Source organism: Furipterus horrens, unplaced genomic scaffold, assembly GCF_987537825.1.
Source record: "Furipterus horrens unplaced genomic scaffold, mFurHor1.1.pri manual_scaffold_16, whole genome shotgun sequence".
NCBI lineage: Eukaryota > Metazoa > Chordata > Mammalia > Chiroptera > Furipteridae > Furipterus > Furipterus horrens.
This window is the reverse complement of record NW_028327186.1, coordinates 556,077-569,316: the sequence shown is the minus strand read 5'-3', so window position 1 is coordinate 569,316 and position 13,240 is coordinate 556,077. Positions and strand designations below refer to the sequence as shown.

The following is a 13,240-nucleotide window of genomic DNA, read 5'->3' as shown; positions in this document are numbered from 1 at the left end:
CCCCGGGCAAGGGGAAGGCTCCCCGACTAGCCACGCCGCGCCGCTCCCCACCGCTGGCTCTTGTCCCTCAGCGCACACCCCAGCACCCAGGCCCGCCACCGACCTCAGAGACAGAACCTGCGCCCCTTCCCCTGCTGACGCCACGTGCCTCCCCCCGGGGCCTCATACACAGGAGCCCCCTGGACGCACGAGGCTTGTGCCCGCAGCGTGGCGCCTAAGCCGGCACCCGAGGGAGCCAGAGCGCAGTGCTGCCCGTGACCCGCCCTGTGCTCAGGGCCCGCAGCTGGCTCAGCACAGGCGCCCAGCCTGACGCGTGGCCCCGCCGGGACCTGTTCTCCTCCCTCCTGCACGGGCCCTGCTCAGCCCTCAGAGTCACCTACCTCCAAGTACGACCACTTTTCCCACCTGAACCTCTCATCCTAGTCTTAACGCCTCCAACCAGGTTGGACAACGGCCCCCCAGGCCTCACTTGGTGGGGACTCAGTGCTCCTGCTGCCCCCGCCGCAGCCATGCTCAGAACTCCCTGGGTGCCCGTCAAAAGCAAGGACAAGTGACAACTTAAGGACAAAATGATTACGAGAACGTGCTTTTATGTTGACTGCTCCGACTAAACACGCACCACCCTTAACTTCTTACTGAGTTCCAGGCTGAGGGTAACATAGCGCGTTCCCCTTACTGCACGCATTTTGACGACAATGACAATGACAGCTACCCATGTTTCTAGTGCCAGACAGTTGGCTCTCTGTTCACAGATGTTACTGCACTGAGCCTCTCAGCAGCTCTGCAAGGCACCCAACCCCCTGAAGGGAACTGAGCTGCAGAAAGGGAGGGGGTCTGCACACAGGGGGTGAGACCCAGACCTGCTTCCTGCCCCGGACATCACACGGTCTCCATATGCAACGACAGAGATGACGCTCTCAGCTGCTGCAAAGGAGTGAGGCTCTGTGACCTCAGCAGCAACATGGGACAGGCGCCAGTGCTGGCAGGGCCCCTGCACAGCAGGCGCACAGAGGCTTCCAGGCCCAGTCAGAACTTTCTGAATCCTCAGAGGTGAGTGTGCGTGAACTCTGCGCTAAATCTAAAAGGAAAACCTGTTGATGTGCGCTGATTTTCAGGTCCTCTTACAAATTCTAACAAAGAACACCTTCCCAGAACATGGCCTACATTTAGTGTCTCTAGGACACTTTCCATGGGGTGTCCCCCCAGGACAAGGCTGATGCCCCTGATTCCCACAGCCATGCCCAGGGCATGAAGGGGCCGACACGCTCTTCTGGATTGTTTGCTTGGATTCCCCCTACACCCCGCCTAGGCTCTATTTTTGGTGAGGAAAACAATTCCATTTCCATCTCTGTGGAGGACTTGCCAGCTGAGCGAAGCAGGGCAGCCCCTCCAGCCATCCACGCATGTGGCACCACTGCTGAAGGTTATTTGTCTGCCTGGAAAAGACACCCAATGCGAATCCAGTTGCCGTCTGCCCACCTGCTCTTACAACACGCACTAAACACGCTCCTAACCCAGGCCGCTGTGCTGGGCACAAGGACAAGAGGGATGAGACACACGGACGAGACAACCTGAGACAAGGCACAGAGACAACGCCTGCCATGACGTCTGGTCACCATGCTGCACTGGTGCCCGGAGCCCCGACCAGGAGCTGGTACGCGGCTGAGGCAGGCACATAATCAGGGAACACCGTGATCGGTGGCCATCGGCTCACAAACTTCAGCCTCTGAGACCTAATAATGCAGAGCAAACCAAAATGCTCCTCCAAGGTGTGGAAATAAAAGCTTTTTCATGAGCCTCACTCAATAGCCCGTTTGTCTGTGGAGCAGGCTGCCTGGCCTCCAGCACAGCATGCAGCACGCTGACGTCCACGAAGAGACCACTTCCATCAGCGTGGTCACACGTGTTTGCTGGCAAACCACAAGGGTTTATATTTAAGGCAAGATGCTCCAAGTACAAGTCTGGGAAAGCTTCCAGTCAGGAACCCACATCAGGGTAAAAATCATGTGTTAACAGAGGCGCAGGAACAGCCTGTCCTTCGTGGCTCTGCTTCCGTTCCAGAGGCAAGGCCGGTGCCATGCGGACCTGAAATGTCAGGTGCCCCCAGGCTCCTAGCAGTGCTACTGAGGGACTGACGGGCGCGCAGCTACAGTGGCAGCAGCAGGAAGGCAGAGATGGCCCACATCGCAGTTCTCAGTTACAGCCATGAGACACATTAGTGACTGGCTTGTGAACTGGCAAAGTATAAGGGGTGGGGGGCAAGAAAACCCAGAATTATCTCCTGGAGGATGGGCCCCCTGTAGTCCAGGCTTCCCCCACTAGGCGAACGTTCCAGGAACCCATCTGTACAGTGTGCCAGCTGGCGTTGTGAGAGGCTGCGTTCGGCTTCAGTGAATTTTTTGAAGACTCTTTCAACGCATCTGCCCATTTCACGACGGGTGATTTACGAGCGCACCTGCCCACACCGCGCTGAGTGTTCAGCAGTTTCTGACCAAAAACAGCATGACCCCCATGCCCGCCCTCCTATTCAGCCCATCTCGCCTGAGCACCTTTTTTTTGTTTCCCTGGTGAAAAAAGTTCTCAAAGGGAGATGTTTTGCCTGTGGAAGAGGTGAAACAAAAAATGGCAGAAGCACTAAAAGACATCAACATTTCTGAGTTCAAAACCTATTTTGAGCCGTGGGAAAACGTCTCAATAGGTGGACTGCATCAGATGGAGAGGACTTTTGAAGGTGACTGAAGTTTAAACATGTAAGGATAAATACACAATTGTTTATAAATAAATTCCGGGTTTTTGCTCCCCCCAGTCCCCCGCAAGCCCTGAGAGCTAAGGGGCGCGTGAGGCTGGTAGCGCAGGGACAGGGACGGTCACCACCTGCACTCAGTGCCTCTGACAGGCCCCGCTTCTCAGAACCTCACCCATGGGGGCGACGGAAGACACACCCAGTAGGTGCTGCCGGGCAGCGCTGCTGTCCACCAAGGAGTGCAGCCTGCCAGCCCGGGCAGAGGATGCAGACCGAGGGACCCTGGAGCACACAGGCAGCCGTCAGCACAGCCAGGGCCACAGCCTGCTGCAGGGAACAGAGAGGCACGGCCAGCGCACCAGGGGGAACAGCAAATGCAACGGAGTCATCCGGTGGGGCCGCCAGCAGCACGCTCCTTCCCCTCCCTGCCAGCAGCCGGTACCGCACAGGGCGGAAAGGCGGGTCACGGTCACTCTTCCCCCTTGCTTGTGGGTATTTGTGCTTCTGAGCTCAGGCCTCCTTACTTCCGTCATAGAGAAAACAATTTACCTTCCCACCCGGAAGCCTCGGCACACAGGACCCCCATGCAGGTGGCACTAAGTCTCTAGAACAAGGGTGAAGCCAAGGCGCGCCCACTCCTGCCGCAGGGCCATGGCCCGCAGCCATGGCACCATCAAGTCCACAAGCAGAGAGCCGCCTCCCCCGGTCACCTGGATCCGGTTCAGCTCCACCACAGGGCCGTGCTGGCGGTCCCGCACCATCGTGGCTTGAACCACTTTTCGGAAAGCCACCTCCTAAAACGTGACAGACAGAGGTTAGAATCTGATACAGAAAGTACTACCACAGACAGATAAATCGTGACCTAGTTTTACAACCCTCTACTCCCCAAAGTCCTGTTGTCTCAGGAACAAGCAACTACAAACTTTTTCCCAGATTGTGAGGCGGCTCAGGGAGTGGCTGGCCTCGACACACAAGCCCACGCAGGGTGCTCGGTCTCATCGGAGGACACGGGGTAGAGGGCCAGGGCTGCTGAGGACCCACTCCGATTGGGGGCTCAGGCCAGGCTCTGAGGAATGACTCGTAAGCCAAGGCTTCCCAGCCAAACCCAGAGTCCCCCAGACTGATACCAAACCCTAGCCACGCTTTGGTGTCACTGTACCGAGTGAGGAGCCCACCACACAGCAGCAGCAGGGCCAGGGGGCCCTGGGGAGCGGGCAGGCTCAAGGTGGGGAGGGGACAGTGATGAGGGAGGGACGGGCGGGCACCATGTGCTAAAGGGAACCTTGAGGGACCAGGGCTAAGATGGCATGGAGAGGGAGCAGGGCAGCGTCACCCAGGGACAGGGAGGGTGGCTGTGCAGCTGCGGGCCTGGGAGCAGGGACCTGTGGGTGTGCACCTGTGAGGACAGAAGGAGGGCAGGGCCCTTAGTGACCCTCAGAGGAGGTAGAATCAGAGGGGGGGCCTTCTTCTGAGATGGAGCTGGGGGGCACAAGGGACCCATGGCTGGACCTGGTCAGAGCCCGAAAACTTGAACCCCTGAGGGCAGGAAGGGCCAGGGCCCAGGCCGCCCAGACCGCAGCCCCAGAGCGGAAAAGCAAGAGGGTGTCACAGGGGGACCTGGCCAGCAGAGGTGTGCCCCTTGCCATGCACACCTGTCCACCCCTGTGTTCTAATCTGCCCTCCCCCACAGGACCTCTGCTCTCCGGACACCCCAGCCCAACAGCCAGGCGGCCCCTTCTGAGCTCCAGTCACCTCCCCAAACCTCCCAGCAGAGATGACCCGCCCTCACGGGACCAGGCAGGGCCCACCTGCACAGGCCTGGTGCTGCGGGCGCCTCTGAGAGCCCCATGCTGCCACCCCACGCTCACAGCCTGTGGGCACACCCTGCCTCTCACTGTCTTCTCCCGATGAAGAAAGGCTTTCCCCTCACTGCCTAGTACCACCTCCACTTGGAGGGATAAAAACACGGTGGAGGGCAAGTTTCCCGTCAGCTTTTCCTGCTCCCCATCACTGGCCAGGCCCTGCAGTTACCACGTAATCCTCAGCACTGCGCATGTCTGTAAACCACACCTGAAGACGAACTGCGTGCAGTCCCCGCTGGCTAGGTGGGGACAGAGACAGCCCGAAACAACATCTGTTCAGACAGCACCGCAAACACCTGAATTTTACTTCAATGAGCAGATGCCGTGACCTTGGAGAACTCACAGGTCACAGAGTCACAGGCTCGCAGGACTTGGGCTCCCCATTGCGACCGCTGTGCTCCCTCCTACCGCGCACCCCCCCACTGCACCCTCGCTGGGCCTCCGCGACAACGTCCCGTGCAGGTGCCCGCCAGAAGCTCAGTAACTTCCAGCAACGGGAACCCCCAACTCCTGCGTCGGGCATCCCACCTCTACAAAGCTCAGATGGGCTGGAATCTATCTAATGACCTTCGGAATCTCGTCACAGGCTGTCAAATCAGCCTCCGACCCGGACGCCACACAGCCTGGGGCAGAGCCTCTGCGGGACGTCCCGGGGACAACAGCGCTCACCCAGCCCCAGGGCCAGGGAAGCAGAGAGCTCTGCCAGAACGGAGGCTCGGTTCTGCGAGCCCCCCACTCAACCCATCGAGGGAGGCAAGAGGCAGGTCACAGGGAGAAACGCAGCACCAAACACAGGCTCCGACACAGAAGAGGCGTTCGTCTGTCTGTCAGGGACGTGTTCTGACACCCAGAGCAGAGCCTGGCACGGAGCGGGTGCCTGATGAGCGTTTGCTGAATGAGCTGCACCCACACGGTCCCCCTTGGAGCTTTTGCCGAGTTACCTTCCCCTGGGATATGAGGATGCCCCGCAGGGTGTCGAAGCCCACGGAGGGCCCGAGCCCCGCCTCGCCGAGGGCGCCCTCCAGGTCGAACATGGGGATACAGGGGCAGAAGAGCTCGGACAGGTGGTGCAGCAGCAGCAGCCGGTTCCGCAGCGCGACGACGGGGATCTCCTGCAGGTGGTTGTACTCCATGGGGACCTGTAACATTGACACCCATCGGCACCCTGGCGCCCCGCGCACCGACGAGCACTGTGCTCTGGACAGATTCCAACATGCTGTTTTCCAAACCAGAGGCGCGCCCGACGCCTGAGCTGGGGTTGAAAACCACCTCACTGCAATGACATTCTGGCCGCTCTGCTTCGGCCCCGTAACGTGACGCAAGGAGAGTGCGAACAGGACTCGCGCACAGACACAGCTGCCACGGCACGGGCTGGCCGGTGCTGCCCGAGTGGTTTCACGTCGTCCCAAGATTCCGAATGAAGGTGACGCACTCCACTGACACCCCCAGACGGCTGGATGATGTCAATATTCAAGTTCTTGAAAGGACTAATTTTAACATGATGAGCCTGAATGGTTTGCAGAGGAGCGCCTGACTGCACCCAGCTCAATACGTAAGCAGGAGCTCTGCCCCCCACACACCCCCAAAGCCCCCTGCCCACCAGCACCAACCTGTGCGGGCAGCTTCCCAGCACTGGCAGGCTTGCTGGTCGACCAGGCCAGAGTGTGCGCCGAGCCGCAGGCCACACGGTTGACCTTCTTTCCCTGAAGGGCAGCAACCAGCCGAGGCCTCTGGATGGCGTTGGTTGTTCCGTCCCCCAGCTGCCCCTCATCGTTGTCGCCCCACGTGTACACTTCACCTGCAGCAGCGCGTTCAGACGGAAACTGGAGGTGAGGACCGATGGGTGCGCAACCCCCTCCGGGTTCCCAGCACATGTGGTTGTCACTGCCCGTCATCGCTTGGAGGCCTCCGTGTGACCGGGGTCTCTGACCACAACACCAGAGGCACACGCCTCTGGGGTCCTCAGCAACCCTGTGGCTGGCAAGCCTTCCCTCATCTCAGACACCCAGCGATGCCCACAGGAGGAAGCGCGGTGGGCAGCAGCTCCAAATCAGAACACACCAAAGCGGACGGTAAGAGCACCTGGCCTCTGGCCAAGATGGCGGCACAGCAGACGTGGCTCACCTCCTTGCACAACCACATCAAAGTTACAACTCAACCATACAATAACTGTCACTCAGGACTGTCAGAAACTGACTGAATGAAAGTCTGACAGATACAGAATTAAAGAAACTATATCCACCCAGACTGGTAGCGGGGGCACAGACGCGGAATGGGCTGGTCCCTCACCCACAAGTGGTGGATAAAGACTCAGGAGGGGCATCTTGGGAATGAGGAGTCCCAGCCCCACACCAGGCTCCCCCCAGCCCAGGGTTCCAGTGTCAGGAAGATAAGTCCCCACAGCTTCTGGCTGCAAAAAACCAGTGGGATTGAGTCAGTGGAAGCAACTGCCGGAGCCCCAAGCCGTTCCCCTTAGAGAACCCGCACACAGACTCACCTGCTCAGAGTCGCTCCCTCTGGGCTTTGGCACCGGGGTAGCAGCTTGAAAGGCGCCAGTGGCACACAGGGAGGAACTGAAGTGTCTGGCATCAAGGCCAGCAGAGGTCATTGTCCCTTTTCTGAACCCTCCCCCTACAGAGCCACAGAGCGAGCAGGCTGGTGCCACATCTGAGACTCTAGTAACCTAACTACTGACTTGCCTTGGAGATCCCCAGAGACTCCACCCCACCCAGCTTCTGGGCCCACCCAAGCTCCGTTTCCATATGAATGGCTGGTCTTGGCTCCTGCTTCCCAACTTCCTAAATCCTCTCCAACAAGCAACAGCCGGCCTCAGTGAGCCCCAGGCCCGGCACTAGCAGCAGCCAGCTTAGATTCACAGCTTGGCTTCGCCTGGGAATCTCCAAGCCCAGCACAAGTAGCAGCCATCTCAGGTTCCTTCATAGCTCAGGCACGGTGGCCCCAGGCAGAAAACAGGCTGGGGATGACCTTGGCCTGCACCACCCAGGAAACCCCAGGGCCTGCGCACCCAGCAGACAGCTACAGGCCACGTCAGAGCACCACCACCCTGCTGCTGCATAGCTGATCCTCCACAGAGGGTGGAAGTTGGCAGTAAGTGGTCATAGTTTGAGTAAATCCCTCCCATTGATCTGTCAATAGCAACCAAGGCTCAACTACAAGAGGAAGGTGTACTCAGCCCACGTGAAGGATGCACCTCAAGTGCCCAGCTTGGGTGAAAGGGGAGGCTGTGCCACTGGGCCCTACAGGACACCTACAACATTAGGCCACACTACCAAGCCCGGGATATACAGCAGCTCTACCCAACACACAGAAACAAACACAGGGAGGCTGCCAAATCGAGGAGACAAAGAAACATGACCAAATGAAAGGACAGATCAAAACTCCAGAAAAAGATAAGCAAAGTGGAGATAAGCAACTATCAGATGTAGAGTCCAAAATACTCGTTATAAGGATGCTCAAGGAATTTAGTGAGGACCTCAACAGCATAAAAAAGATCCAGTTAGAAATTAAGGATACATTAATTGAAATAAAGAACAGTTTACAGGAAAACAACAGTAAAGTGAACGGTACCAAGATTTAAGTCAATAATATAGAACATAAGGAATCAGAAAAACATGAAGAAAAAATAACTCCCCAAAATGAGGATAGTATATAAGCAGCCTCTGGGACATCTTTAAGAGGTCGAAACTTTTGCATCATAGGGGTGCCAGAAAAAGAGAAAGAGCAAGAAATTGGAAATCTATTTGAAAAAAAATGAATGAAAACTTCCCTAATTTGGTGAAGGAAATAGACATGCAAGTCCAGGAAGCACAGAGAGTCCTAAACAAGAGGGATGCAAAGAAACCTAAGACACATTATAATTAAAATGCCAAAGATTAAAGATAAAAAGAGAATCTTAAAAGCAGCAAAAAAAAAGTTGTTGAGTTACCTACAGGGGAGTTCCCATAAGACTGTCAGCTGATTTCTCAAAAGACACTTTGCAGGCAAGAAGGGACTGGCAAGAAGTATTCAAAGTGATGAAAAGCAAGGACTTACAACCAAGATTATTCTATCCAGCAAAGCAATCATTTAGAATCAATGGTACTGTGGGCAGTCGCAGTCTGAGACGGGTAGGGATCCATGCAGGGCAGAGAGCACAGGCAGTGGCGGCTCACTGGTCACACAGAGGGCAGTGACCACGTCACTCCATCGAGGATGATGGGATCCAGGTTTGTCACCATGGGAGAGGAGTTACAGCGTGGAAGGAGAAGACACGGCAGCAGACCCCGTGGAACAGAACTGGAGCCCAGGGGACTGGTGGGGACGAGGGGCATCACGCACACACACAGACACCAACCACGCAGAGGTGATTCAGTGCACTATCTACACACACTCTCCCTGGCTCTGTCCCCCAGGAAGGTCTGGGAGCAGGCACACCCCAACAGCACTGAATGCACCCCTCAGACCGTCTCCTGGGAAGACGCCAGGCTCCTGGGGGGCACAGTCAAGCCTATGCTTGGGACCTGGACAGTCAGGAGGACGGCATGTCCTGCTGTGCCAGAAAGCAAGAAGTACTCGGTGAGTGAGGGAGACACTCAGGAGGTAAAGCTGCCCAAACAGAATGTGGGAGCATCAGAGGACTGTCTCAGAGTACAGGAGCCAGGACATGACAGCCAGGTGCACCGTGTCGTAGCATGAACAGGCATGAAGGCCAAGCAGAGAAGTGGCCAGTGTGACCTTTCTGCCCGGGCGCCACACTGGGGCATAGAACAGGTCCGCTCGTAAGACACACGCACATTCACATGCTCCAGGGGACAGACATCGGGCAGCACCGAACTCTCCCAAGGATCAAAACACGTTCTGTGTGCCAGCTTCCAACTGTTCTGCAAATGTACTTTCTTTCCAAAGTTAAAGAATTAAAATGAAGCAAATGAAAAGTGTGTTGCAAGTTCCTGATCAAGAAGCAGTGTCAGTCTCTGGACAGGCCCCGAAAACTGCTTGTGCATGTATGAAACTCTCCTGTCAGTGAAATAACTCCAATGGCGAGGGCGAGGGAGAGCGGCACCTGGGGTTATGACAGAAGCTGGTGCGTGGGTCTCCTCCTGCCCTGACGCAGCCCCACCACCTCGCCTTATACCTCAGTTCTGTAGGTCAGCTCCGCCAGAGGCTCGCTGGGCCAAGGTCAAGGTGTTGCCCGGTGGCCCCCATCTGTGGCCATGGGGAGAACCCATTTCTTTGCTCATGGCACTCTCTGTGGGGCTGAGACCCCGCCTCCTTGCTGGCAGTCAGCTGACAGCCATTCCCAGCTTCCAGAGGCCACCACACTCCCTGCCCCCACTGGAAATGGCAGGTCAAGCCCCTCCCACACCTTGTAAAGCTTCCCTTCCTCATCCTTTGTCCCATCTGTCCCGGGCCTTCTGCCTCCTTCCACGCTGAGGGGCCTCTGATGTCACTAGGCTCACCCGGTAACGAGAATAACTCCCACATCACAAAGGCAGCTGGTGGCGATGTCACTTCCATCTGTGAAGTCCCTGTGTCTGGGTCTCTGAGACCATCCCCAGGTTCGACACCGGGAGGCCTCACAGGACTCTGCACACAGTCATACTCAGAACTACGACTTATTCAGCAAGGGGACGTGGGGAGAACTCAGCAAAGGGCAGGGGCCCCCGGGTGAGGTCTGGGGGAAACCAGATGCGCCCTGTCCCAGCAGAGCCCACAGGACGCATGAACTGTGACGGCACATGGGAGGAGCCGGCGCCCAGGGTGCGCACTGGGCTGGTCACCTGGCACCTCTGCCTGGACGGACCCAAGCTCCAGGCCCCAGAGGGAGGCAGGTTTTGGCCGAGACCACGTTGTTGGTGCCCACAGTTGAGCAGAGTGAGGCCTCCTGTCACTTAGGGAGTGCGGGTGCCCTCCCGAAATCCAGGGTCCCAGCGGCTGGCTGAGGGCCCACCAAGCACACGGGACTTTCTGAGGCCGGCTGTCTCGGGGCCGTTCTGTGCGCGCTTCTCTGCGCGGCCATGAAACCCCACTTACCCACGGGCGCTCGCACCAGGGGCGGGGTCCCCACCCCCTACAACGCTGCCCAGGACCCCGAGCAGGCTCGTGGACTCAAAGACCTCCCACCTACCGTCCTCCGTGCAGCACACACAGTGCAGGGAGCCCGTGGCAATGGCAATGACCTTCTTCCCCTGTAGCCCCTGCACCTGCCGCGGCCTCCTGACGTGGTCATCGGATCCGTGGCCCAGCCTGTGGTAATCACCTTTGCCCCTGCACACAAGGACACGCAGCGCTCAGCAGGGCAAGGCCATCCCAGTGCCCCCTGCCCCACTCCGGGCGCAGGCACCCAACTCCAGAACACAAACCACAGCCCGCTGGGAAGTCACCCCCCTTGGTGGGGTGGAGCATCCCCACAGGGCAGAGAACGTGACCTCAAGTTAACAGCTGGGTCGTGGTGGGGTCACGGTCTTGCCTACCAAGTGTACACGGTGCCGGACTTGGTCAGGGCGACAGAGAACTGGGATCCGCACTCCACTTTCACCACTCCGAGGCCTGTGAGAGAGTCGATCTGCAAGGAAGAGGCTCAATGAGATGGATGCCAGCAGAGCCTCTGCCGACGGCCACCCCACAGAGACGAAAAGCCTTGTCCATGGCACACTTTTTTCTTCTTCACCCAAAGATATGTTTATTAATTTTAAGAGAGCGAGAGAGGGAAGGGGGTGGGGAGAAAGAAATCAATGAGAGAGAGAAACAGCGATCAGAGCCTCTTGCACACACCCCAACCGGGGATTGAACCCGCCACCCAGGCATGTGCCCTGACCGGGGATTGAACCCGCCACCCTTCTGGTGTACGGGATGATGCTCCAATCACTGAGCCACCGGCCACGGCCCAAGACAAATACTTAGCACAACTGAAAACCACCCCCCGCCCAGCAAAGGAAAGGTTCTCAGGAGGAGCAGGCCGCCCGGCCCTGCAGACACACGTGCTGACGGGTGGCCGTGAGCCCGTGCCGCTGCAGACAGACATGTCACAGTGGGAGCTCTGTGACCTTCCCCCCAGAACTCACTCCCAGCTCGGTTTCTCTCTGGGCCGTGGCGGCCCCTTCTTCACCCAGCCCTGCACTGGCCGCCCACGGCCCAGGGTACCAGGGTTCTGCCTGCAAGGGTGCCCGAGCTCTCTTCCCAGGTTAGTCCGAGTAAACGTGAGCGTGTCGGGTGGGGCTGGAGCCCGTCTCGCCCTCACAGCCAGCACCCCGGGGGCTCGCGGGAGCTCACTTCCCCGGTCATCGGCTTTCCTGACTCCCTGTGACTGCTTTCAGGCTTCAGTTCCCACATTCACAGTTAAATGAATTAAATCCTAATTCTCTTCATTAGTTTTCTCCCAGGCCTGCCCCGCCACCAGCATATCAGCCGTGGCCTCCACCCCGCTCAGTGGCCAACATCCTGATCCCTAAAGGTGCAAAGCCTTTGTCTGCAGCCTTCTTGCCACGGGAAAACCCACAACAGTTTTGCCAGGAATGTGGATGCCTGTACGTTTCCTCATCTTAGGCTTGTAAGCAAAAAGAGAGGTGACAATGACAAGGGATTGCCCGGACCCTGGCTCCCCCGCAGCGGCTGCCCGAGAGGAGGGTGTCCCTCGCAGCCCGGGGGCGCAGCATGGCGGCCAGGCCACGCCTTTCCCACCCTCTGTGTCAGCTGCTGCGTACACAGCCCTGGGGCGAAGCCACCAGCCACAGACAGCTCCTGAGCCCCTGATGCGGCCAGTGCCACCGAGGCGGGAGTTTTCATTTCACTTTTAACTGATTTAAATGGAAACCAGAGCAGCCACACGTGGCCGGCTGTGGGAAGAAGAGCTACACAGCGCGGGCCGGGCTCCTACGGACCTGAGGGGCTCTGGTGGCAGGCGGTCCCTGGGCGGGGGGCAGGGCGGTCCCTGGGCAGGGGGGGAGGGGGGGCGGGTCGGTCCCTGGGTAGGGGCGGGGCGGTCCCTGGGCGGGGGCGGGGTGGTCCCTGGGGGGGGGCGGTCCCTGGGTAAGGGCGGGGCGGTCCAGAGCCCCAGGGAGAGGTCACCACGCCGACGGCTTCGCGACCCCTGCCCAGCACCCACGCCCCAAGTCCACAGCCAATCCCGACACCTCAAAAGCCCTGGCGCGTTCACGCACTAAGGCGGTTCAGCAGTCAGCACGCGACCTAAACCCACCCGTGAACTTAACCTCTGCCAACTACCCACTCACGAGGAAAAGGAGCCTCGGGCGCCCAGCTGCAGAGGGCAAAGCCGCCTGGCCCAACCGGGCTCCAGCCTCCCGTGTGGCCTCTGCCACGCTGTCCGTGGCCCAGCCTGCGGCTCAGCCACATGCAGCAGCTCCGGCGCCGTGAGCGTCCACGGCCCAGCCCAGCGACGCGCGCGAACAACCATGCCCTTTCCCCGAGAGGTCTACGCGCTACAGCCCTGGCCGGTGGCCGGCTGGCTGGAGCGGCGTCCTGTGATCCCCGGTCAGGGCGCGGACGCGGGGCAACCAGTTAGCGTTTCTCTTTCTCTCTCCCCCCCCTTCCTCCGGCTCTAAAACCAGTGAGGAGACCCCCGGGTGAGGAGAGAACAAGTGAAAGGTGTACAGGCGACGGGAGGGCGCAGGCTCCG

At 58.6% G+C, this 13,240-nt stretch overlaps 1 protein-coding gene across 1 annotated transcript in view; it reads right to left on the bottom strand.

Annotated features, from left to right (window-relative positions):
- HERC2 (HECT and RLD domain containing E3 ubiquitin protein ligase 2) overlaps nucleotides 1–13,240 on the bottom strand; it is a 176,397-nt gene that overhangs the window by 4,476 nt on the left and 158,681 nt on the right. The window contains exons 82-86 of the mRNA XM_090263730.1: nucleotides 11,079–11,170; nucleotides 10,733–10,872; nucleotides 6,216–6,403; nucleotides 5,547–5,744; nucleotides 3,454–3,537 (exon numbers count right to left, since the gene is read on the bottom strand). Coding sequence (XP_090119856.1) covers nucleotides 3,454–3,537; nucleotides 5,547–5,744; nucleotides 6,216–6,403; nucleotides 10,733–10,872; nucleotides 11,079–11,170 — 702 coding nt within the window. The remainder of the gene's footprint in view (nucleotides 1–3,453; nucleotides 3,538–5,546; nucleotides 5,745–6,215; nucleotides 6,404–10,732; nucleotides 10,873–11,078; nucleotides 11,171–13,240) is intronic.